The sequence below is a fragment of the Camellia sinensis genome, chromosome 10 (assembly GCF_055761805.1).
Source record: "Camellia sinensis isolate YWXY chromosome 10, ASM5576180v1, whole genome shotgun sequence".
NCBI lineage: Eukaryota > Viridiplantae > Streptophyta > Magnoliopsida > Ericales > Theaceae > Camellia > Camellia sinensis.
The window spans coordinates 72,930,729-72,957,383 of NC_138970.1; the positions used below are offsets into that span (position 1 = coordinate 72,930,729).

General features: G+C 42.6%; 1 protein-coding gene across 1 annotated transcript; it reads right to left on the reverse strand.

Annotated features, from left to right (window-relative positions):
• Nucleotides 1-23,149: 23,149 nt before the first annotated feature.
• On the reverse strand, nt 23,150-23,572 carry LOC114291675 (uncharacterized). The gene has a single exon (XM_028235540.2). It carries the CDS (start codon nt 23,570-23,572, stop codon nt 23,150-23,152), a length of 423 nt encoding a protein of 140 aa, XP_028091341.2.
• Nucleotides 23,573-26,655: the final 3,083 nt, after the last annotated feature.

Genomic DNA, 26,655 nt, shown 5'->3' on the forward strand with positions numbered 1-26,655 from the left:
GGCACGCTCTTTATCCTTGGTTGAACGATAAACGACACAATCAAGTCTGACTCCTTTATGCGCGGCCGTTTATCGGTTATGTTTTTCGTAGAGTCGGCTTCGAGCTCGGCAGGACATTTTTTCCTCTCTGCTCGGCCTCCTGATTGCCCTGTTGGCCGACGAATTGCTCCGTTTCGGCCGTTTCAATCTAAGTCGTTTCTTCCACAGTAACAGGCGGAGAAGACTCAGTCACTGCAATAGGTGGAGCGGCCATCCTTTTAGATCGGTTGGTCTCAGCTCTCCTCCGGGCGGCCATCCTTTTGACATTTTTCCTCCTGGCCATTTGCGTGAGCAACTCCCCAGCCATGTTCTCAGGATATGCGCCAGGAAGGTCCCCTAAGTCGGTAAAAATATCTTCAAAGGAGACGTCCACTCAGCCTGAAGTGGATGGAGGGTTGGATGGATTAAGGCCGGCTTCCTCGAAAGCCAAATTTAGAGCCTCGTCAACTTCCTCCCCTGAGAATATCGGATCTAACCAAGTTGGACTGATTCGGCTGCTCGGTGACTTCTTCGGCTATTTGCTTATCCGTCGGCTCTGAATCTGAAGCTTCCAGACCAATTTGCCTACGATTTTTGAAGTTCGGGAAAATAAGCGCCGTAAGCTGCTGTTCGCCCCCTGGAATCGGAATGTTATCAGTAGCCAAAAACATAGAGTAGGTTAGCTCGTATCTCAGAAGTATATGGGCCGCCCTCCTTGCTTTTGGAGGTTTGGACGGCCAAAGAACTAGAGCATAGTTTTGATCTGCGCAAGTACAGCGTCGTTGACCGAGACCAGAACTTTCTTCAAATCGTTGCCTGCATAAATAAAATGATAAGTGCATAGAAGGTAAGCGGGGTAAATATATAGCAAATGCGCATAAGGAATTATACGGCCACTTGGTTCGCCTTTTCATCAAGGCATAGGATCTAGGCGATCTTCGCCCTTGCCGAATTCCCAATTGCCTCAGACAACGACCATGACATTGTCAACACGCTTGCCAGCGCTGGCAAGCATAGTCACCAAATGATGGTCGGTGTCCTTAGCCTTGAGAAAGTAGCGCCCCTGTTGGCTAGAGAATTTGGCCAAGGCATAACAATGCCGAATAGCAGGGATACCAAGATTGAGCCTAAGGCGTCGGTTTAACTCTACAATTCCCATTATGATTCGGTAAAAATTTACATTAGGCTGAGAAGGGATTAGACCCCAGTGGCGAAGGATGACCCTTAAAAATGGGTGAAAGGGGAAACGGACTCCGCCCTCAGCGATTGATATGAGAGGAAAGATGATTGTACTCTCATCAGTCCTCTCTATATCAATGGTGCTCTCTACCACGAGTGACAGATGGACATCATCAGGAATGGAAAAATGGCGTCGAAAACCAGAAACTCGATCTGCAGAAAGAAGGGCTTTCAGATATTTTTCCATCCTAGCCAGTTTAGGAAGTATGCTAAACTAAAAACAAACAAGGAAATGGGATTTGAAATGGAGGAGAAGAGAACTTACAAGAAGCGGAGAAGATAATGAGAAACGGGAGGAAGTTGCAGAGGTCGTGAAATGAAGGAGGTATACTGAAAGGAAAACCAGAAGCTTTGCGTATTCAAAAAACATACATTCAAAGGGACAACATAGTTTCAAATCGCATTAAATGAATGAACGAAGGGACGGGAAATTGTAATGATGCCTAAAAAGCGTAGACGTTCTGACACTTATGTTGGAATGAGGTTAACTGCCGCATTTTTTGACTTTTCAAGTTCGAAACCAAACTTGTCGACTAACTGGCGCTAGTAGGATGTTTGCAGGGCAATTGTGGGAGCCGAATATCGGTACATGCTGGAAATCTAAATAGAATATATATTCGGCTCCCATATATATATATTATATTCGGCTTTCCTGCATGTACCGATATTTGGCTCCCACAGCCTGACCCTCTTCCAGCCAAACACAACCCCACAAAATACTGTGCTTTTCACCAGCAGCACGGTCATGACACCGACCAGTGCTTCCGTTTGCGTCATGAGATTCAGGATCTCATTGACAACAAGGTCATTGCTCCACCTCAGAAACCAAATGTAACCACAAATCCACTCCCAGCCCAGAATCGAGTCCTCCCACCCCGAAACCTTAACTTGATCGATACATTGGTCATCTCTTATGACCCAACGTATATATTATCCCATCCCACCTACCAAAACCAACGCTGTTCATTCCTGAGGGCACAGATCTGTGCATGATTGGCGTATTTAAGCCATAACCTGAGCCTCACAATGTGGTGACAATACCCATGGTAAATGAGGGTCTGGTCTCGGAAGGAGGTACAAGTTGGTTGTCGGAGTGTCCTGAGGACTTATCTAAGAGGGTGTATGACCCGAGCTGCTATATTGTGCCTGTGACAACTACCTCCTTAATTAAGCAAGTTAATTATAATAATTGTGTGCTTAAAGTTAATCGTGTGATTATGTGTCAATTATGAATTATGTGCCACATGATATATGCTTGCATTGGTTGGTATTGCATTATTACAATGAACAGATGTGGATATGTATGACCTGTCTGGTTCGTTAATTTTAACTAGTTAGAATTACGAAATTGGATAGGGATTAGTGCCTAATTCACCTAAGTATAATCTAATTTAGTGCAATTAAGATTCTAAGATGATGAGGACTAATTAAACTCTGTGAATTTGATTTGCATTACTTAATGTGCTTTATTATTAGCCTAAGTTAACCTTGAGGAATAAGAATAAAAAAAAAAAGAAAAAAGAAAAAGAAAAGAAATCCTACTCATCAATTGGGAGCTAGTGGAGCTTGCTATATACTACACATAGAGAGAGAGAGAGAGAGAGAGAAAGACTTAGTGTATTTCTTATCAAGTTAAAGAAGAGATATAGTGGTCATTGTAGAGAAAACTTGAGAGAGATGCCTAGAAAGAGAGTTCAACAAGGAGAAAGAAAGGGTTGGAGAAGAACATTGAAGCTAAGGGTCAATCTTCACAAATTAATCAAGTAAGGTGAGAATTCTCCACCAAATTTGATGAAATTGAGATACTATACTTATGATATTTTAGGTGTTGAGTTGAACTAGGATGAAATTCATGTTTAATTAGAGGTTTGTTCATGTTATTGAGAGCTTAGGACATGCATGTCTTAATATGGAATAATAGAATGAATTAACTCTTAAATCCACCATGCATGGCATAATTCTTGAATTGCAGGATCATTCATTTGTTTTCTTACATGAGATTTCATAATTGAGAAGAACATTCATGAGTATGAAAGATTTGAAACTTAAGGGCTATAAGTTTTATGACTAGACAAATCAATTAAAGAATTGAACTTTTTGAATGAATTTGAGACTCCATTTAAAGTTATAATTTTGTTTAAAGTTAAACATGTTGAGGACGAGATGTTTTGATGAGTTTTGGGCTATGGGATGCTTGGAAATGAAGTTAAATTGGTACAAATCTGTGTTGCAAAAAAGAGCAGAATTTGGGCAGTTTTTGGAACAGCACTGCACATTCGGCCTAGGGCCCCGCACGTGCAGAAAATAAGGCATAGTAGAGCTTGCATACTGAAATATATGCACCTGCGGAAACAAGTGCGGTGGTGGTCAACGCACATGCGACTGGGACCCCAGCACGTGTGGCCCTTTTGGGCAGACACGGTTTCGTTTCTGCTCATCTTTTCCACCTTCCGGGATTCCATTTGCATCATTTAAAATGTTTTTCCGTATGCATTGCATTCATTTGCATTTTGCTTAGACCCGAAACAAAATAAAGAATAGAATGAAAACTGAACAAGAGAAAACGAATAGAGATCGAGTAATCAAATTGTGTAGTAGTGTAAGAATGTGATTGTCATTGTGTTATGCTTGACTTTATTTGCTTAGGTCAGATGCCGAACCATTAATACGTGTATCGAGAAGCCCACTGTGAGTAACACTGTTGTAAAGATATGTTCAAATTGTATTTATTTTTTGAATGATAAATTATATTGTTTCTAAATCGTTACTTTTTATCGGTTGAATGATGATTTTCTTTTTGAACTGTATTCGTGGCATCCATAGCATATTGCTATTTTTATTGTTATTAATATCGTTATTGTTAGAAAGATCTCTGTCAATTCCAATTCTTGGAACTATTGTTTATTATTTGATGACCATCAATTGATTGTTTGGTCTTTCAGACCGCTTGTATTGTTGCTATTGGATGTACCACATATGACCTGTATGAATATGATTGATTGAATTGAACAATTGAACGATTGATTAACAAAAAGATATTGATTGAAAATGTTCTAAGAATAATTGATTTTTTCAAATGCTATAGCGACATCATTCTTAACCGCTTTACATAGTTGTTATTCACTGGGCTCTAGCTCATAGTTTATTATATATATGTAGGTGATTAAGCACCGGACTAAGGTCAGTGGCGTCAACCTGAACTCTATTTTGTCAAGCCAACCATTGTGCCTCACCGCGAGGTTCCGAAGTAACATGTGTCTTGGCTTGGGTGTTTTGAATTCACCCTTTTGGATTATTATTATAAACTATATGTGTGCTTTGGTTTTCATACTTCTACTTTGGTGATGGGATTAAGTCCCAAAATTTGTACTATGTTTTTGTGTACGCTTGGAGTGAGGGCTTATGACTAATGTATCCGTGACTATACAAAAAACTTTATTTTCATTCAGGTCCTCATAGCTCATTGAACGATGTATGCTATTATTGATTGGCTTCTGCCAGCCCTTTATATTATATTATTGTCATTATCGTTAAACAGGCCTTCGATAATCATGAATTACTGGCCGATTACAACACTAAACCTATAGGGGTGGGTTTGGGTCATGACAGTGCCAACTAGTCAAACCAAGCCCGAATTGGTGCTACCAATCTCGGTAGACATCAATGTGGTCAGGGAGGATGGCCCAAGCCAAGGGTTAGATGATTTGGTAGACCTCGAAGAGGATTTGGATAACCTACAGTTCTTTGATAAGCATGATCAAGGGGATGTACAGATTGGGTGGTTTAAACTGAATGGATTGACTGATAACACTGGATGGCTGAGTGGTGAGCCAGACAAGGAAGAAGAAACTAGGATGAAACTAGAGGGAAAAGAAGTAGAGATAGCTGCCGTGGTCGGGAAGGCTGATGAGAAAGGAAAACTGCCAGAAGACGCATGTGCAGGAAACCCAACACAAGAATTAGGTGTTGTAAACACTGTAGATATTGAACAGAAAACTGTGTTGAGGTAGTTTGAGAGAGAAAGAATCGAAGACAGCCAGAAAACTGCAACCGTGTGTCGCCCTGAGGGGGCACTTATGTTGTGAAAATGATCCAAGTAGAGCCGGACAATTGTTTGGCAGCAGTTGATGGCGAGTGGTGGGATGACAATGATTTGCATTTGGCCTATACTGATGATGATTGGGGGGACTGCATCTTGGATAATACATGGTATGTTGAGGAGATAGACTATCTGACCTGCAGTGGATGGTACTTTAAGCCACCACACCCGGATTGAGCAGACCCATCGGGAAAGGACCGGAAGGTTGAGAAATAGAAGGAGAAGTAGTTGGAGGAGGAGTTAGTTTTGAAGCAGTTCAAGAAAATCCAAGTTGATATCTCAATCTGGGACTTCTCATGGCCTCACGGGTGCACCAACATGTAGTATTGTCAGCAATGGACAAGGCTAAATTGTCTATTGATACTACGCTCGAGCAACTTGTGGGCTTGGTCTTTCCGGGTGGTGCCAAGCCAATGTTCATTTTCTCGGACAAAGAGCTGCCGTCAGAAGGCTTGGCTCACAACAAGCTACTATACATCTCTATGGAATGCAGGGAGAAATGGATAACGGTGGTGTTGGTGGATGCCGGTTCTGCCATTAATATCTATTTGTCCTGTACTACCTATGCAATTAGCCTTAAATCGGCAGACTTTATCCCCACAACCCAAGTGATATGGGCATTTGATAACATAAGCACATAAGTCATGGATACAGTGAAAGTATGAGTTCAGGTGGGCCCATTTGAGCAAGAGATCGAGTTTCACATTTTGGATGTACCGGCTATCTTTAACCTGTGTAGACACCCCATTTTTGACCGCGCTTAAGACTTGGGCGCTACTGATGGTTGACATGGTGGTGAAAGTTGTGCAGTGCAAAGGCTCAATTTCTTTGGCAAGAGGAGAGTCAAATCCTAACTTCATACCCCTTTTGGACCAAAAAATCTTGATCAAAATATTTTAGACCTTGAAACTCTCTCTTTCAAAATGTTTTGAAAATAAAGTTTCTACGATGTTTCAACGCTCGCATTTCGTTAAATGTTGCGCTTTTCGATAAACCGAGCAAGGACAAAGTGGAAATAAATGAAAGAGAGAGAAAATCTTTGAAAAAATCTTTCAAAATACCTTGTCTAGGGGTTTGGCATTGAAGAAAAGAAGAGGAGAGAGAAGAAACCTAGTTGGGGAAGGAGTTGGGTATGAATTGCTAAGAGAGAGTCGAGCAGCCCTCGTTGAGTCAGGCCTATTCATTTGCACACTTGGATTTTAGCTATGAGGCCACCACTGTTGCAAAGAAGACTTCCGGGGCTTCATTTTTCATTCAAGAATCTCCTCAAGCCGAGTCCGGATGGGAGAGATATGGTTGTTGGAAGTTAGGCATCAATCTTCGACTGAAACTGAGCAGTCTTCACTAAAAGAGGAATATCTCTTAGCACACTTGGAATTTTGATGCAAGGCTTCCACCATTGAAAATATTACTTCCGGGGCTTCATTCTGGACATAGGAATGACCTAAAAAGGCATCAATATGAAGGAGTTAGGCTTTCTTCAAGTCGGGGACTAGGACTGGTTTTTGCTGTCGGACTCTATGGGAGTTTGCCGGCCATGAATGGCCAATGTCGGCCCTATGCCGTCCAAAAGTGACCCCTTGCCGACCAACAATGGTAAGGTGCCGGCCAACAATGATAAAGTGCCGGCTATTGATGCCAGAAAGCAGATTTCGACGGATATTTTGCTCCAGCTGTCTTTTTTGAGATATTTTCGACCCAAACCTCTCTTTTTTGCTATATATGGAGGCCTTATCTATTGTTTTGAGGGGTTAGAACATTGGAGAACTTCTTGAGCAGGTTTTGAGAGTTCTTCTCACTAAAACTCCCTCTCTCTCTACAATTTTCAGAGTTTGATCTTTGCCTCTCTCTCTAAAGCCTCTCTCTCTTGCCTTTTGTGCATGCAAGTAGAGAAATACCTCTCTTTTGCCTAGACATCCTTGGTGAAAGTGGTCCATCTTTGGGAGGAGGTTGCTTGAAGCTTACTTGGGACTTTTTTAGAGCTCCAAAAGGTGTTTTGGCTATGATTTTGGGCTGGTTTTGTAGCTGTGCATCAAGGGTAACATCTCTCTCCCTTTAAGCTTGTTTTACACATTTGCTTGGCCATCTTTTCACACTACTTTGGGGCTGTTTTGGGGGTGGTGTTGAACTACAAAAACCTCTATTTTTCCTCTATTTTTCAGTCCTAAAAGTCTTGATTTGTGCCTTGTTTGGCTAGGGCGTTGTCCTCCCTTTTGCTCCTTGGCTTGTAAGGCCTTCTGAGCTAACTTTCAAACTTTTCAAACAACTTCTTTTTGGCCTTAGAACCACTGAAATCTAAAGGATTTTCAGTGGTAAAAACCCTGTTCTGAGGGCCCAAATCAGAGGGGGTGACCCCCTCTCTCTTTGTTTTGTTTGCTTGAGTTTTTGGCCTATCAAATTAGCATGTATCTCTATACTTTTGAGGCCTAGTTTAGGAACTTTTTTGTGACTTTTAGGGCCTGCCTTAACTCTGTCCATGGCTGGTTTGGTCACCTTGTGCATGCATCTTGTATGTGTAGTGTAATCCCATTTGTGGCTCATCAAAGTAGCATGTCTTGCTAGCATGTGTTGGCTTCATTTCAATAGGTTTTTGGCCATCATTTGACATCTCATAACTCTGTCTAAAGTTGGTTTGCTTGTCTCTTGAGTGGCTCATGTACTTGTAGTGCAAATCTTGCTTACTAGCATTATGTGCATGATGTTTTGGCTCATCATTCTAGCATATTTTGGCTATGCTCCAGCATGATTTTATTCATATTTTGGGCTGTTCTAGGATTGTTTTGTGCTGCCATGGTCATATCGCTCATGTTTTGTATAGCTATAGTGCAAATGCTTTGGCTAGTCTTGAGTTTTGAGGCCCCTTACCATGCTATACTTGTGACGTTTGCATGCTTTGGCATCATTTGAAATGTTATATCAGTGCATATTTCATGGTCATATACTTGTGCTTGCCACTCTTTTAATGCCTTGGAGGTTTGGCTCTTTATGCCTCAAGAATGAAATTTTGTGCATGCCATCAAGCCTAGGCCTTTGGGTCATCATATCAGTGCATTTTTGGTCTTGTTGTATCATGATGTAATTCTTTTTTATGTAGTCCAAGTCATGCCATGTTTGGTATTAATAGGTGTAGTGTAATACCCCTTTTGCAGCCTTGCATGCTTCATGTTTTCGGCCTTTTGTTCTGGCTTGCGTTGGCTAGGTTCAAGCATGTTTTTAGTCTCACCTTGACCTGCCTTGGGACTATTTTGGATGCCCTTGCCCCTTTGAGGCTTGCTTTGCATGGCCATGGCTTAAGTCCCTTTGCTAGTTTCGAGCTTTGAGCTTTCTTGCATGCTTTGTTTGTCTTGCTAGGGTGGTTTGGCACCATTCCATGCATGTTTTTAGAACTTATGGTGCTGTCACATATCCATGCTTGTCACTCTTTGAGTGTGCTTGAGAGTCGCATCTTTGTGCCTTAATCCTTAAACCAATTGGGATGCATGTTTGTCTTGCCTTTTCATGCTTTTCATACCATCATTTTAGCACTATTAGCTACTAATTTGGACATGATTGAGGTCTGTCCATTTTGGTTTAAGTCCATCTTTGCATGCTTGTCTTTGTATGTTGTTGCATGCTTGTCTTGCATGTTGTCGCATGCTTTTTGCATACTTGGTACATTGTGTGTTGTTGCATGCTAGTTCCATTGCATATTGTTCCACGTTATTACATTGCATCATGCTTGCATGTTTAGAGTAGTGCATTTCATGCCATCATTAGCATGTTGTTTGCATGCCATTTTGTTTGCATGTTTTGCATTGTGTTCAATCGGTTGTCGCATTGAACACGAGGAAGATTGGTTCATTTCATACTTGAAGTGATGAAATAAGCCAATCTCCCTTGATCTCCATTTCCTTTGATTCCTCATGATAAGGAGATGGTCTTGGTGTCTTATTTGTCATGCATTTATTGAAATTTGCACATGTTGGGTCTTTGACCATTACACATCGAGATGTGCGATTGATGGTCTTGGATCCAATGATGCCCATTCCATTGATGTTTGGAAGTGATATGGGGTGGCATAGTGCGTACATACCCTCGGGAGACCCTCCCTTTTCTCTATTTTCTGCTTTGCTGCAACTTGGTGTCCCAGCACACCAGTGGCCGGCACCCCCCTTATTGTTGGCCGGCAGTGCATTGTTGATGGCCAGCAGTGTGCCCTCTTGGTCGGTAGTAGGGTCAGCAGCAGCTCCTCATGGCCGGCAGGCCACCGGTGCACTCCTCAGCATTGTTTTGGTAAGATTCAACAGCTAATTCTCGTGGACACCCTGCAGAGAGAGCCTTTAAAAGAGCATTTGGAGAGCTTTTCGGGATGGGAATTGAGAGCATGCATCCTTCCTTGTTCAAGGCAGAGCTGAGGCAGCCTGATTTAGTGCTTTACTTGTTAATTAGCATTCGGTGTTGTAATTTAATTAATTCGTTTGATTAGTTAAAGTTTTGTAATAATTAGTTGTAGCTAGTTATTCAATTTGGTTGTGTAATAATTAGTCTAATTTGATTATTAGATTGGTTGATTAGCTTAGCATAGCTAGCTCAGCGTATTCATTTGGACCCTCCGTCGAGAGGGCGTATTGTTGTAATAAGCGTGCGTGTGTGCGATGCATGTCTTCCAACCCCTATTTCTTTCTCCCTTTTACTTACCTACTTTCAGTGGTTAGTTTTCTGGCATGTTTCAATTAGCAACCTTATGTTCGCATGTTTGCATCCATTCATTTGTATTACATGCACAGGGCTCGGCGCATCATACTAACTGCATTGTATTTCAATCCCTACTTGAATACATGATTATCAAGTCGCATTTCACATGCCATCTTAGAATAGCCGAGCCTATTTTAGATGCATTTTCGCATGCGTTGCATTAGCCATCTTAACATGAACTAGGATCATGCATTGATTACTAACTAGTTGTTGTTTTGGCTCGGAGTACACTGTAAGTGTTTATGCTTTAGCATCTTGCATGAGTGTAAGTGTTGCCATGATAGTATGCTTGCCATGAGGCTAACTGCTTATGTGATATAATTGCTTGAATGCCTGTGGGTGAAGGTTGGATTACCTGAATTGGAACAATTCATTGAAATCCTCGATTTAGCCTACTTGCGAGTAGCAAACTTCAAACCATTTTCAAACAAACGAATATACAATGTTTTGTTCCAACTTAGGTGATCTAGTCTATACTTGTATGCTGTGCGCATCACATAGTAATTCTAGGCTTAATAACCAGAATAAGAGCACATGTGTTTTCAAAAACAAGATATCATGCTTAATACAGGCCGAACCTTTGATTGGGCGAGCGGGGGTGCTCATTGCATGACCTTCCCCTTTCGTACCCAAGTTCCCGAGCCGAGGCAACTTTGGTGATGACGGATACGTGGCCTTAGGCAAGAGTCAGAGTTTTCTAAATTTTCCCCAAAACAAAATATTTAGGTGGTGACTCTGTATCTGGGAAAGTAGTCCATGTTTGGCACTTTTTTGTAAAAATCAATTTTCCAAAACGATTTGCCGGATTTGGACTCTTTGGTGATTTATCGGTCTTGCATTGCACTTTGCAAGATTAGATTCAGAATAGTGACATCGAGTCCGAACTGTAGTAAGCCCAAATGAACAAAACGGGATTTTCCTGGGACGTTCGGGCGCGTCTACAACTTGCTGTTAGGGAGGCCTTAGTTACATCACGTGAATGCCGTGTCCTCCACCTTTCATCAAATGTTGAAGTATCCTCATAGGGGAGGAGTACCAATTGTTTTTGAGAATTCATCTATCCATCCACCTCCGGAGGTGACTACGCCAGTGCTAGATCAATCATAGGAATGGAGATGCGTTCCTCTCGGGATTCACTCTAATTAAAGCCCAGGTATTGCAAACAATTCTAGTCACGGATGAAGGCATGTATGTCAGTGCCCAATCCATCTACTTTATGAACAAACTGCGGTATGTTCCAGGAATGGGACTTGGAAAGAGCGGGCGAAAAGGTGATGCAGTATCGGTAGAGGTGCCACATAACCTGCATACCTTTGGACTGGGCTATATGCCCACCAAAGGGGATTGGATAAGAAAGGGAGAAGAGATAAGGGGCAGGGCCAAAGCCAGGAGTGTTGGGAAGCATTATGAGCTTGTCTACAGGCCAATTCGGGGGACGTTGAATGGCCGTTTTGTTTGAGAAGGACAAGATTTCTCTTTTTGTGACTTTTCTGAGCCTTAGGTAAATTCCTCAAAGAAGCGTGTCCTCGGATTCGAGATTTTCTTTGATCTGTAGCTGTAGGACAGTGATGAAGAAAGGGCTGGACCAAGAATCAAAGTTAGCCAAAGCACGAAAGATGACTCAGATAGCAACGAGGCTGAAGTAGGGGCAGCATTGGCCAATCTCTTAATGGATCTTGCTGCCGACCTAGAGAATTTGGGGGATAACTTTATTTTCTCCATGATCGGGGAAGAACCGGGTGTGGACCCAACCAGTGGTATTTTGGATGCATCAAAGGCACTGTGTCTTACTTGGTAGCTGGAGAAGGGCTTTTTTTCCAGTTTTGAATCAGGTGATGAACCATAATCGGATTCCACTGAGTCTGTGGGGTCGGGATCATATTCGAGTCAGTTCGGGAGGTCTGAGTTTGGTATTTCTGGAGGTGGTAACCCGGATACAAAAGTCCTATCTAGGTCTTCATTTAGCTTTTCTTTTGAGTCTGTAATCGAAGATCTTTACCTTTTGAATGAAAATGCTGCAGATTCTGTGTACTTCTCTGTGTCGCTAGTTTATGGTATTGACCAAGATTTTTAGAATTTTAACAAAAATGAAGAGGAAGAAATTCCTCTAGCTTTGAAAAACTTGATTAATCGAGAGAAGGAGAGGTGTGCTAAGCAGTGTATTGATGAAATCATTGCCATTAATGTGGGTACTAAGAAGGATCCGCACTTGGTCCAGATCGGGTTCACGTTGTCTTCGGAGGAACGCAAGCGTTTAATCGTTTTATTAAAAGATTTTAAAGATGTTTTCGCATGATCCTACTGTAGCTTAACTTTTTGTGCTCCTTTTAGATATGACTAGCCCTACAATTTGGACTCTCATAGTTCTGAATCTGATCTCACAAGTGTAATGTGAAATAAATAAACACAAAAGACTCCAAATCCAAGAAATCTTTTGGAAAATTGATTTTGAATCAAAATGTCAAAAATGGACTGCTTTTCTAGATACAAAGTCTCCATCTAAATATTTTTAGAAAATTTAGGAAACCCTAGACTCATGCCAAAGGCCACTTATCCGTCATCACCAAGATTTTCTTGGCTCGGGAACTTAGGTATGAGAGGGAAAGGTCATGAATTGAGCACCCCACTCGCCTGATCAAAGATCAGCCTTTACTAATCATGATGTGATTCTTATGTATAATATATGCTCTTGTTCTGGTTATTAGACTAACTTACTATGTGATGTGCACACAAGTATAGGCTAAGTTGCAAAAATTGGAACACTTTAATCTCATGTTTGTTTGAAAATTATTTCGAATATGTACCACTTGAAAAAGTGATCTCATATGCACCACTTGAAAAAGTGATCTCATATGCACATTCGTCAAATTATTCTAATTCAAACAATTAGCCTTCATCCACAGGCATTCAAGCAAATATAGCATTTAAGCACTTAGCCTCATGGTATTTATGCTTATCATAGCGACAATCACACGCATGCAATATGCTCAAGTAATAAATACTTACCCTAATTCCCAAGGCGAGCTAAAAGAGAAACTAGTTAGAAAAATGCATGGTCCTAACTAATGCAAAATATGCCTAATGCAACACATACAAGATGTAATTAATAGGCTTGGCTACTAATATGGCATTTGAAACAACTTGATAGAATGCAGTTTCAACACGTTTTCAACGAAGTATCTAAACGACAATGCTTACTTAGAATGACGAGCCGAACCTCATGCATGCAAAACTGTGGAGAAGTGGTTTGGAAAGACTCTAAGATCCAGTAAGACGTTCTTGATCCTCTAATTGTCACTTGAAAAAGGATGCACACTCTGGTCGGGGGTGCCAGAATTAACACTCCGACAGACAAGTTAGTATGCTCTCAAGTTTACTTCTATCTCAAGTTATTTCATTTATTCTCACATACCTTTCTTTGGTTAATGTTCTTCTATTTATACTAATATCTGGTCTCAGGGGTCGGGCCCACTCTTAATCCAGCGCGTGATTGCTTATTCGGTCTTTCAGTTATATGCCAAGTCCTATTCGGCTCCTTATATGGCCGATTGCATGGCCGATTTAAATATCTTGGCTTTAGGACCCCTTTGGACAGAGCCGAATCGTCTTTTGTCTTGATAAATCTTCAGATACATTTGGCTTTCCTTAATATATTATTATTTGGCCACCACAATTGCCCCCCCAAACATCCAACTAACGCCAATTAGTCGGCATGCTTGGTTTTGAACCTGGAAAGTCAAAAATACGGCGCTTGCACTTCTTCTAATATTGAAGGGTCAGAACATCCACGCTTTTAGTAATCATTATAATTTCCCGCCCGTTCGTACGCGTCGTTCATTTAATGCGTTTTGAAACTGTGTTATCCCTTCGAATGTATTTTTTTTTAATGTGCAAGGCTTCTTGGCTACCTCTCAACATTTCTCTATCATTTCGCGACCTCTGCAACTTCTATCCATTCCCCATTGTCCTCTCAGCTCCTTGTAAGTTCTTCTCTTCTTCATTCTAACTCCCATTTCCTTGTTTGTTTCTAGTTTAGAGTACTTTCTATTCTGGCTCGGATGGCGAAACATTTGAAAGCCGTTCATTTTGCAGATCGTACTTTCACTTTTCAATACCATTTTTCTATTCTTGACGATGTCCATCTGTCACTCGTGGCAGAGAGCGTAGTTGACATGGAGAGGACCGATGTGAGTATGATCATCTTTCCTTTTCTGTCAATCGCTGAAGGCGGAGTCCGTTTCCCCCTTCACTTGTTTTTGAGGGACATCCTTCGCTACTAGGGTCTACTCCCTTCTCAACCTAACGTAAGCTTTTATCGAATCATAATGGGAATAGTAGAATTAAACTGCCGACTTAGGCTAAATCATGGAATTCCTGCTATTCGGCATTGTTATGCCTTGGCCAAATCCTATGGTCGGTAGGGTCACTACTTTCTTAGGGCTAAGGACACCAACCACCATTTGGTGACTGTGCTTTCCAGCTCTGGCAAGCGTGTTGATGATGTCATGGTTGTTGTCCGAGGCATTGGGAATTTGGCGAGGGCGAAGATCGCCTAGATCCTGTGCCTAGACAAAAAGGCGAACCAGGTGGCCGTGTAGTCCCATTTTTCCAAGCGTTTCTTATACGTTCATTCAGCTTAAATCCCATGTACTAATCATTTCAGTTTGTGCAAGTAATGATTTGAAGAAAGTACTCGCTTCGGCCGACGACGTTGTACTTCAACAAGTTAGAATTGCGTTAGAATTTTTTGGTCGTCCCAACCTTCAAAAACAAGGGCGGGCCGCCCATTTACTGTTGCGATACGAACCTATATATGCCACTTTTTTGTCTGCGGATAACATTCAATTCCAAACGGTGAACAATAACTAATGGCACTCATTTTCCCGAACTATAAGAACCTTAGGGGAATTAGTGTTGGAGATCGGATTTATAGCAAGGTGAAGTTCGTGATCGGATCGCCGAACCAAACAAGGCCGATTTATAGCAAGGTGAAGTTCGTGATCGGATCGCCGAACCAAACGAGGCTGATTCGGAGGAAGTCGATGCGGCTCTCAACTTGGCTTTTGAGGTGGTCGGCATTAACTCTCCGTCCACTTCAGGCCGGGTTGACATATCGTTGGAAGATGATATTTTCACCAATCTAGGAGATCTTCCCAGCACGGATCTTGAAAATATGGTCGGGGAGTCATTTGCACAGATGGCTAAAAGAAAAATGCGAGAAGATGGTGGCTCGAAGAAGGGCCGAGGCTACCAGGTCTGAGCCCGCACCACCTGTTCAGATTAATTCTCTTCCTCTGGCACCAGTTGAGGCTGAAACTTCTCTAACTTTTGTTGAAGAAACAGAGCAAGTTATTGTGGATGAGTCGGCTATTGAGTAATCGGACAAACGATTGGCCGAACAGAAGGGGGAAAAACGCCCCGCCAAGATTGGAGCTGATTCCTCTGAAGACTTAGTCGATAAATGGCTGTGCATGGAAGAATCACAGGATTTAATGTTGCCGTTTATTATTCAACCTAAAATAAAGAACACGTCAGTTTCTGCTAACGGATCGGCTTTGAAGGACCCCGCTGTGGCCTTAAGTGTGACCTTATCGATATCCTTGCCAGTAGACAGGGCCGCATTTCGTACAGAGCCGGACGTGGTGTTGATAGCGCTAGCTGCTCAGCCAACGATATTGGTATGTACTTCACGTATTATTGTTTTATTTAAATAATGCCAATTAACTTACGCGTGCTTTACTTCAGGTGGCGGGTAGGATCACAGAGATCGGTCGCTGTCATTATGACGCCGTTGAGAAAATCGGCTTACCTAAAGCCAAAATTGAAAGCAAGAAGGGCAAGGCTAAAGAAGCATTGGCTGAACTGGCAGTGGCATCTCTCAGGGCCGACTCTGAAGCCAAGAAGGCGGAGGAAGAGTGAGCGAGGGTCGACGCCGAGGAAGAGAAGGCTAAAATCTCAGATCTTCTCAGGATAGCCGTTGAAGACAAAGAGAACGTTAGCGAAGAAGCACTAAAGCTAGCCAAGGAAGTGATTGCGAAGCTGGAGGTCGATTTGGAAGAATCGAAGAAGGCGAAAGAAATTGCCGACTCCGAGGTTTCCAAAGTGTTCAGTGTCGGCGAGACCGCTGGCTTGGAGAAATATGTAGAGGAAGTACCTAAGTTTGAGAATTGAGGATTCAAACACGGCTGGCTCAAAGCTCTGGTGGCCGCTAATGTGGTATTGAAGTAGCCAATTCCATATGAGCAGCTAGAGGTTGAGCTGTTGGAGTCTGACCCTGAGAAATAAGTAGTTTGTGTAATTTTGCTTTTTGATTAGTATTTTCTTGTATGTAATTTTTTGTAGATTTTTGTAAGGCAGTTTTTATGCGTAAAATGATGACTGATTGTACTCAATTTATTAGTGAAAATTGTCTTTTTGTCTATTTTCTGCGTGCTAATTTGAGAGTGCAACGCCAGTAAACAATAATTTGTCAAAATAAAACGCATCTTAATTTGACTATAAAATTGTATGTTGAGCTCAATAGTTTGGTAGTTTGGACAAGTTAATGCCGAATAGCATATCTCACAGCATGTGACCTATATAAAATGTATTATCATTTGGCTATATCACCAGATGCTGATTACAGTGACGCCCTTGCCCCATTTGGGCATACCGTTCCAACACCGAATAACATGTGTCCCTTACAGGTTGTAACTTGTGAATAAAATAACTGGCTCAAAGCTAAATGTCTGGCCAAATGAGGTAACGTATTATCATTCGGTACCAGATGCCGATTATAGTGACGCCCTTGCCTCATTTGGGCATACCATTACAATGCCGAATAACATGTGTCCCTCACAGGTTGCAACTGGTGAATAAAATATTTGGCTCAAAACCAAACATCTGGCCAAATGAGGTAACATATTATCATTCGGCTATATCACCAGATGCCGATTTCAGTTACACCCTTGTCTCATTTGGGCATACCGTTACAACGTTAAATAACATGTGTCCCTCATAGGTTGTAACTTGTGAATAAAACATTTGGCTCAAAGCTAAATGTCTGGCCGAATGAGGTAACGTATTATCAGTCAGCTATATCACCAGATGCTGATTACAGTGATGCCCTTGCCCTATTTGGGCATACCGTTCTAAAGCCAAATATCTTGTGCCAACCTGGACATATTTCAAACTCTACGACAGACGTGGGTTTTAAATAATACTCGAGGTATTTAGTATTTAAGAAGCTGTGGGAGTTGTGGAACGAATCTGGCACAGACGATGATAATCGACAATTGAAGGAAGAGCAGAAACGTGAGTTGGACCATAGATGTCGCTAAGGTTGTTCTTCAATAGTAAAGAAGAAGCAAGACGTTTGGTTAAACTAGACGTTGGAATGCATCGCGCTGCTGGAGGCAAAGCTCAAAGGACGGGGGAAATGGCAGCAGAAGGGAGGAAGAGACGTCGGTTGCCCAGACGTTGGAGTAGCTCCCCCAGAAGAGATGACGTAGCGAAGTCTTCCAAGGATGGGGTGCAGCAACGAGGGGGATCAAGAAGTCATACCGGTGATTAGAGTGCTGCGTGAGGTGAGCGAGCAGAGCTCCGTGCCTGTTAAGCGTTTCGATTTTCGCTGGGAACAAACCAATGACTGAAGCGGATTCGATTGTCCACGATCCAAATGTGGCAGTTGAGTTTGCTCGACAGATTTTTCCGCTTGAAGTCCAGCAATCAATGGTCGGTCAGCCTGACTACGAAGTGTTTTGGGAGGGCGTGCATGGAGCGGTGAGGGGTCTATACACCTCTTATGAAATCGACATGTGTCGTCGTGCCGCGCGAAGGGAGATAGAATAGAAAGACAACCACATTCGAAGCTTGGAACAACGTACAGAAAAAGTCGAGAACGAATTAAAAAAAGCAAAAACTTCTGAAACACAGTCAGCAAGCCAAGTTAACCCGATTGTGGCAGAAAGGGTACACCAGCAGCTCTTAGATCATGCCATTGCTGACCGAGATACGACGAGCATGTTCGTAAGAGAAGCGATAAGAATGAGGGCCTACAATGAAGGCTTCTTTGATGGCTAGAAAATTGGTATCGATAGGACGAAAGAAAAGTTAGCTGAGGACGTCTGTCAGTGTGAAAATCGGGGATTTAAACATGGGTGGACTAAGGCGCTGCAGGCCGCAGGTATCAACTCGGCATCACCTCTATATTAGAACTACAAATTTCCCTTCAAAGCTTATGATGCCAAGAAGACCGATGTTGAAGAGGGTGCTGAATAAATTTATATGTCGATATGCATTGTACCCTTTAAGTTTGTCAAAAGTCATGTATTTAGACTTTATTTAATGAAATAAACATTTTCTATATTGTTTCGATCAATGTTTGTTTTTGATTGTGGAAATCGTACACTGATCCATACCATTCTATTGCCAAATTTGGTCCTTCCAAACTCGGAGGATTATTCGGCCGTTCGTGGTTATAAACGAAAAGTACTCCAAATTCGGAAGATTATTCGGCCTAAACGTGATAGCCACGCAAAGGACTTAGGCCAATCGTGACATCATGAAGGGCGCTCTGGATTCAGAGGCTTATTTGGCCCAAACGTGGCATCCACGGATGGGGCTCCAAATTCGGGGTCTTGTACTGTTGGCCAATCACGACATCCACGAAGGGTGCTTCAAATTTGGAGGCTTATTTGGCCCAAACGTGGCATCTACGGATGGGGCTCCAATTCGGAGTCTTTTAGTGCTGGCCAATCATGACATCCACAAAGGGCACTCCAAATTTGGAGGCTTATTCGGCCCAAACGTGACATCCACGAATGGGGCTTCGAATTCGAAGTCTTGTAGTGTTGGTCAAACATGACATCCACGAAGGGCACTCCAAATTCGGAGGCTTATTCGGCCCAAACATGGAATCTACAGATGGGGCTCCGAATTCGCACTCTTTTAGTGTTGGCCAATTGTGACATCCGCGAAGGGCACTCCGAATTCGGAGGCTTATACGGCCCAAATGTGGCATCCACTGATAGGGCTCCAAATTTGAAGTCTTTTAGTGTTGGCCAATCGTGACATCCATGATTGGCGCTTTGAATTCAAAGGCTTATGCGGCCCAAACGTGGTATCCACTGATGGGGCTCCGAATTCAGAGTCTTTTAGTGTTGGCCAATCGTGACGTCCATGAAGGGTGCTCCGAATTTGGAGGCTTATTTGGCCCAAATGTGGCATCAACAGATGGGGCTTCGAATTCGGAGGCTTATTCGTTATCAAACCATAATTAACAAGACTGGGATAAGAAAGGGAATTGCATTGGGGAATTTAAAAGAAATACATACATATCAGCAAAATTTCATACATCAGCAAAAATTCAAAGCAAGCTAGCATGAAGTACAGGTCGGCTTAATAATAAAATTTTCACAAGTATGTGGAATTCCAAGGGCGCGACAAGCTTCTCCCGACCATGTCTTTAAGCTGATACGCCCTGTTCCAACGATTGAATCAACCTGAAAAGGGCTGTCCCAGTTGGGGCCTAATTTTTCGTCTGCCAGATTCTTGGTAGCAGGTAATACCTTCTTGAGGACCAATTCTCCAGGTGCATAACAATGCAATTGTACGCACTGATTGTATGATTTAGCGAGTTGTTGTTGATAACGCGCCATGCATGCTAGGGCACGATCTCGATGTTCTTCGATCAGAGTCAAGTCTAAGGCCAACATTATGTCGTTACGGCCCATGTCAAAAACCTAGGATTTCAGCATGGGTAGGCCAATTTCTAGGGAGAGAATTGCCTGGGTTCCAAAGCACAAAGCGAACGGCGTTTCCCTTTTGGATCACCTTGGAGCAGTGCAACGAGCCCATAACACACTGGGCAACTCTTTGACCTATCCACCGTTAGCTTTTTCAATCTTTTCTTGATGTCGTTCAAGTTGATTTTGGTGGATGACTCAGCCTGACCATTACTTTGTGGATAAGCCGGCGAGGAAAAGTATAGCCTGATACCATACGCATTGCAAAATTCTCGGTAGATGCCACAATCAAATTGGGTACCATTGTCTGAGACAAGTGCTCTTGGTATACCGAATCGTGTTATGATGTTTCTCCATACAAAACACTTAACGTTGACATCTCGAATATGTATTAATGCCTCTGCTTCGATCCATTTTGTGAAATAATTTGTTGCGACGATCAGGAATCGCTTATTCCCTAGAGCCCGCAGTAATGGTACGACGATATCAAGTCCCATTGAGCGAACGGCCAAGGACTAGTGATAGAGTTTAACTCCTCGGCAGGCAGATGAATTAAAGGGGAAAACTTCTAGCATTGTTCTCATTTTTTGACATAGCTCTCGGCATTTGTTCGCATGGTCGGCCAATAGTACCCTTGTGTTATAGCTCGATGGGCCAATTAGCGTCCCCCCAAATGGGCGCCACAGCTACCTTCATGTATTTCAGCCAAGAGTTTCTCAACTTTGTCTGGATGAACACATTTTAAGTATGGTCCAGAAAGGGATTTTTTGTAGAGTTTTCCATGCGGATCCAAGTAGTATCACAGGGCTTTATTTCGTAGTTTGTGAGCCTCTTTATTATCCATTGGGATTTGCTCTGAGGAAAGGAATGCAACAATGGGGTCCATCCAACTTGGAACCTGATACAATGATGTTAATCTGAATTGGTTCCGGAGAGGCAATGCTCAGCTTAGGGACGAATCCTACTTCGATTGTCCATTTGACTTCTAAATCGATGGCAGAGGCTAGGCAATCCAGGGCATCCGCATACGTGTTCTGATCCCGGGTTATTTGATTCAATTCATTGTGGTCGAATTTCGCGGGCAAAGAATTCGCCGTTTTCATGTAAGCTGCCATGCGATCATTTTTAGCTGCATATTCGCTTTTCAACTGGTTGATGACTAACTTCGAGTCATAGAAAACAAGCAGCCACCATGCACTAAGGTGAAGTGCATTTCGTAGGCCGGTTAGCAATGCTTCGTATTCGGCCTCATTGTTTGATGCATCAAAGCCAAGTTTGACTGCCTGCTCGATTATTACCTCTTCGGGGGTCATGATTACTACGTTTGCCCCACAGCCACGTTGGTTGGATGACCTGTCACAGTACACCTTCCAAATGTCTCCAACATATATCCTCCAGTTGGGTTTAGGTTGCACGGACTTGAAGTTAGCAAGGCATCCTGTGAATCCGGCTACAAAATCGGTGAGAATTTTCCCTTTGATGGAAGTTCTAGGAAGAAACTGGATATCATACTGGCCGAGGTCCAAAACCCACTTCAAAATACACCCTGATGCTTCCGCGCTACAGAGCGCTGACTGGAGGGGCTAGTCCGTTAGTACCCTTATGGTATGCCCCTAAAAGTAGTGCATTAGTTTTCTTGCAGCTATAATGAGAGCAATGATGAGCTTTTCCATTGGTAGATAGCGTGTTTCAACGTCAACCATTGCTTTGCTTACATAGTAAACTGGTCGTTGCTCCCCGAGTTCTTCCCTTAAAAGTACGGCACTGACTGCTCGGTTAGATACCGCCAGGTACAGAATGAGCGGATCACCTGCCAAGGGGATTGCCAAGAGTGGTATTGATCGGAGGTACGTTTTCAAATGTCCAAAGTGGCCTAGCACTCGCGGGTCCATCCAAAGGCTTTACCTTGCCGAAGTGTATGAAAGAATTATCGGCAACGATCTGTGGAACGGCTAATAAACCTGTTGAGCGCGGCAGCCATTCCCATTAGCTTCTGAACCTCTTTGACCGACTGAGGAGAGCCGAGTTCTAGAATTGTCATGATTTACCTTGGGATGGCCTCTATTCCGTGTTGGTTAACAATGTAGCCAAGGAATTTTTCGGAACTGATGCCGAGTGCACACTTTGAGGCGTTCAGTTTCATTTTGTACTTTCACATAATGCCGAATGTCTCTGCCAAGTCGGTTAGATGGGCATGCTTTTCCTTGGATTTAACCACCATGTCGTCAATGTATACTTCCATGGTGTGGCCGAGCTGTTCCTTGAACATGGCAGTAACTAGTCTTTAGTAAGTTGCCCCTGCATTCTTCAACCCGAAAGGCATGACCTTGTAGCAATAGGTTTCTCTTGGGGTGAGGAATGCAGTCTTTTCCTGGTCCTCTGGGCACATGGCAATTTGGTGATAGCCTCTGTAGGCGTCCAAAAAGACCATTCGTTGATGATGCGCGGTTACATCTACGAGTTGGTCTATTCTGGGGAGGGGAAAACAATCCTTGGGACAAGCTTTGTTTAAATCTGTGAAATCCACACAAACACACTAGGATCCATTTTTCTTCTTTACAACCACCGTGTTAGACAACCATGTAGGGTAGGTAACTTCATGAATTGCCCCGGCATCAAGCAACCGGTCAACTCCTTCAACAACGACAGAAACATGCTCTGAGGCTGATTAACGAATTTTTTTTGAATGATTGGTTTACATTTTGGATCGACCTTTAAGTAGTGCTGGGCCACAGAAAGATCCATCCCCGGTATATTGTATGGCGTCCATGTAAACACGTCGAGGTTGCCGAATAAGAAGGACACAAGATTGTGCCTTTCAACTACATTCAGGGAAGTGCCGATCATGAAGAACTTATCAGGACTCCCATTAATTCGATCCGATCCAAATCTTCAGTTGCCTTTTCACTGGAGATCTTCTCAATATCCTCGAGGCTCTCCCGATCTGGTACTTTGAATTCACTTCCATTTCCATTGGTCTCTTTGCAGCAACAACAAGGTAGCATGCTTGTGCTGATCTCTGAGAACCCCGAATTTGTGCATTGCCATACTCGGTCGAAAAACGAAGTAATTGATGGTAGGTGCTCGGAACAACTTGCATTGTATGCAACCAAGTTCTTTCCATGATGAGATTGTATGGCGATAGAAGTTTGACGGCCATAAATTCTACATCAACTAATCTGGTGCCCGCCCAAACTGGTAATGTGATCTTGCCCAATGGATACTCAGGGTTAGCGTTGAAGCCAAATAATGGGTAATCGGCCGGCAACAAATCCGAGTCTGTGAAGTCGAGTTTGACGAATGTCTTATAATACATTATTTCTGAAGTGCTTCCCTAATCGATGAGAACACGTTCAATGGTGAATCTGTTGATGCATAACTCAATGACGAGGGGATCGATGTGTGGAAGAGTTACTCCAACTAAGTCGGTGTCGTCAAAACTAATCCTTCCAATTTCATGGGGCCGTTTTGCTGGTGTGATCGGCCTTTGGAGGCTAGGTTGTAACTGAATTGTCTGTATCTCGGTTGACAGCGGTACGATGTATATCATGTCAATTACACTAAGTGGAGTCGAATCTAGCCTTAAGGCTACTGTGTTCGATGGATTATTCTTTCGGACGTGTTGCACCAGCCACCCGTCTTGTACCAGTTTTTCCAGGTGATCCTTTAATGCATAACAATTGTCGGTGTCATGACCGTGGTCCTTATCGTATTCACACCGCTTGTCCCTTCTCCTAGTGTCAGAAGGTTCAACCATTTTGGAAGGCCATTTAAAGAACAGAAAGTGTTAAACTTTTGACAAAATCTTGTTGGCCGGCTCTGCCAACTCTGTGTGCTTTTTGTCCGAGCATTTTGTGCGCTTGCTATCCACTTGATATTGTTCATTTGATCGATGTGAACATTGATTGTTTGATCGGCGTGAGTGACGCCTTTTGTCTCGTTTGGCCTGACTCCGCGGTTCGAGGCTCCTTGATGGCACGACGCTTAACGGCTGAACGGTTCCAGGTGAAGCTGTCTTAATGGCTTTCTGTCCGGCTTTGACCCATAGGGCATCATCTTCCACTTTGCAATACTCTTCGACCTTCTTCATTAACGCCCAAACTATTTTGGGGGGCTGTCTGGTCAATGAACTGTGGAGGGAACTATCAGCATGTAATCCCATCTTAAAGGCGGTGATGGCTATAGAGTCATTGTAAGAATCATCTACCAAGTTAAAGTATTTGCAATAGCGTGTCTAGTATTCACGAAGGGTTTCTTCTGGTTTAATTTGCATTGCCCAGAGAGAATAGGCTTGCTTTGGCTGGATTTCATTGGTGATGAATCTTGCCTTGAAGGACTTTTAGAGTTGATGGAAGCTTTTAATCGATGCCGGCTCTAGTTTATAGTACCATATGACGGCCAGTGGTCCCAGACTGCTCGGGATCATTCGACACATGAGGGCTTCATTGTCAACATGCAGTGTCATCGCCAATTTATAATGATGAATATGATCAGTGGAGTCTGATTTTTCGTCATAAAGGGTGAACGACGGTGCTTTGAACTTCTTGGGTAGCACTGCCCTTGCAATTCGTCGCACAAAAGGGTCATGCTTATCTTCTTCATTTGAATCATCACTTCTTCTCCCTCGCTTGTACTGCACATACGGACTTCCTTCGGATGAGCTAGATACATCGACTCATCCTTTCTTTCCGAGTTTCAGGGATGGTGAGTAATAATCACTGTCATTATCATGTTTCCGAAGTCGACGTCGTCGGCCATCCTTCTTTCCTGAAGGTTGACCCCGGTCTTGGCACGCGGCCAGTTGGGATTTTTCCACCTCCAAGGCCAATTCCTGGCAAAGGCGCTCATTCTTAGCCATCATGTTTTCCAGCCACTGTTCATTTTGCTTTACTTGATTCATAATCATCTGCATTGTCTCATGCACTGATGTTGAGGGTGAGGTCTGGGCTACTAAGTCGAAGTTCAAGGTCCGTCGTACGGTGATATTCTCCGGTCCAAGCATGTTTCTTGGAGTGATGTCATCTTTTGGCGTAATGTCGTCAACGACTACCGGAGGATCATCTGTTACGCCCGCCATGGATGTGCTTAAGTATTCCCACAGACGGCGCCAATTGTGGAGAAGTGGTTTGGAAATACTCCAAGATCCAATAAGACGTTCTTGATCCTCTAACTGTCACCTGAAAAAGGATGAACACTCCAGCCGGGGGTGCCGGAGTTAGCACTCTGACGGACAAGTTGGTATGCTCTCAAGTTTACTTCTATCTCAAGTTGTTTCATCTATTCTCACATACCTTTCTTTGGTTGATGTTCCTCTATTTATACTAATATCTAGTCTCAGGAGTCGGGACCACTCTTAATCTAGCGCGTGATTGCTTATTCAGCCTTTCAGTCGTATGCCAAGTCCTATTCAACCGCTTATATGGTCGATTGCATGGCCGATTTAAATATCTTGGGTTCAGGACCCTTTTGGATAGGGTCGAATCGTCTTTGTCCTGTTAAATCTTCAGATACATTTGGCTTTCCTTAATATATTATTATTCAGCCCCCACAAAAACAAATGGATAAAAACATGAGAAATGCTAAAAGAAATATGATGTTTTAAGCTACCCATCATAAGCGAATAAATAAAAGGGAGAAAGACACGGGGTTGGATGACATACACATTATTACAAGACTGCCCTCGCGCAGGAGAGGCCAAATAAATGTCCTAGCTAATTACCGAATTAACTAACTATTACAATACCCAAAATAAATTAGCTACACTAAGTAGTTAACTAATTAAACAATTATTACAACACTATAAATAAACTAACTATTCTAGCCAATTAATTAACTATTCTAGTTACTTAATTACATACAACACATAACTAGCTATTCTAGCTAATTATTACAATACCAAAATTAGGGAATTGAAACTAACTAATAAATTACAAATCCACCATTCCACGGGTCCTGTAGATCAATGAAAGGACTTATGTATGCCAGCAGATTTTCCACCCAAAAATGCTTCTATTTTGCTGCTAAGAGGGTTCTGTTTTACAGCCAGAAACTTGCACTATTTTTCCTCAGCTTCTACTCTATTCTGTAAAAAAAAAAGGTACTGTCTAGTGGACAAAAGTGGCTAGTAGGCCAGAAATGGTGGCCAACCGCCCACTTTTGGTGGCCTGTCATACAGAAAAGGTGGCCTGCTGGCCACTAATGGTGGGTTTCTCCTGCTACAACAGAAAACAAATAGAGCACAAACATAGCATTTTCAGGGGATGTCTGTCCGCCTTGCCTCTCCTTATCTTCAGACAACTCAAAGGAGAGGCAGGCTCGATTTGCAAGCCATCAATCCGCGCAATTTCATTGAGTGATGACTTATGAACCAAGGGATACAATTTGAATAAATGCATAATGAAAGACTCGCAAACCTCCTCCCTATCATGATTGATCAAGGAAAGTGGTTGACCTTGGAAACTTGAACCATTTCATCACTAACAAGTATGAAATGACTCAAGTCTCCATGTGTTCAATTAACATCCGATTGAACACCAAATTATGTTATTATCTTGCTTCATTTTATTCCAATTTTATTACTCTATTTCATTGCCTTTCCATTCATTAATCATTTTAGTCTAAAATGAGTATTAAGTCCATTAAAGGAGGGAAGTGTCAAACCAAGTATTGTTTTAGGCATGAGAGAGATACCATGCTATTGGTAATGAACCCCCAAAGGGATTAAACCATTGAGCACAATACCTCTATCTCAAACTTAAACAATCAATTAGTTTGAAACAACTCTCAAAGCAAAGGAAAAGCCAAGAAATGAGGGAGGTTGCAGAGATTCTTAGAGGTGAA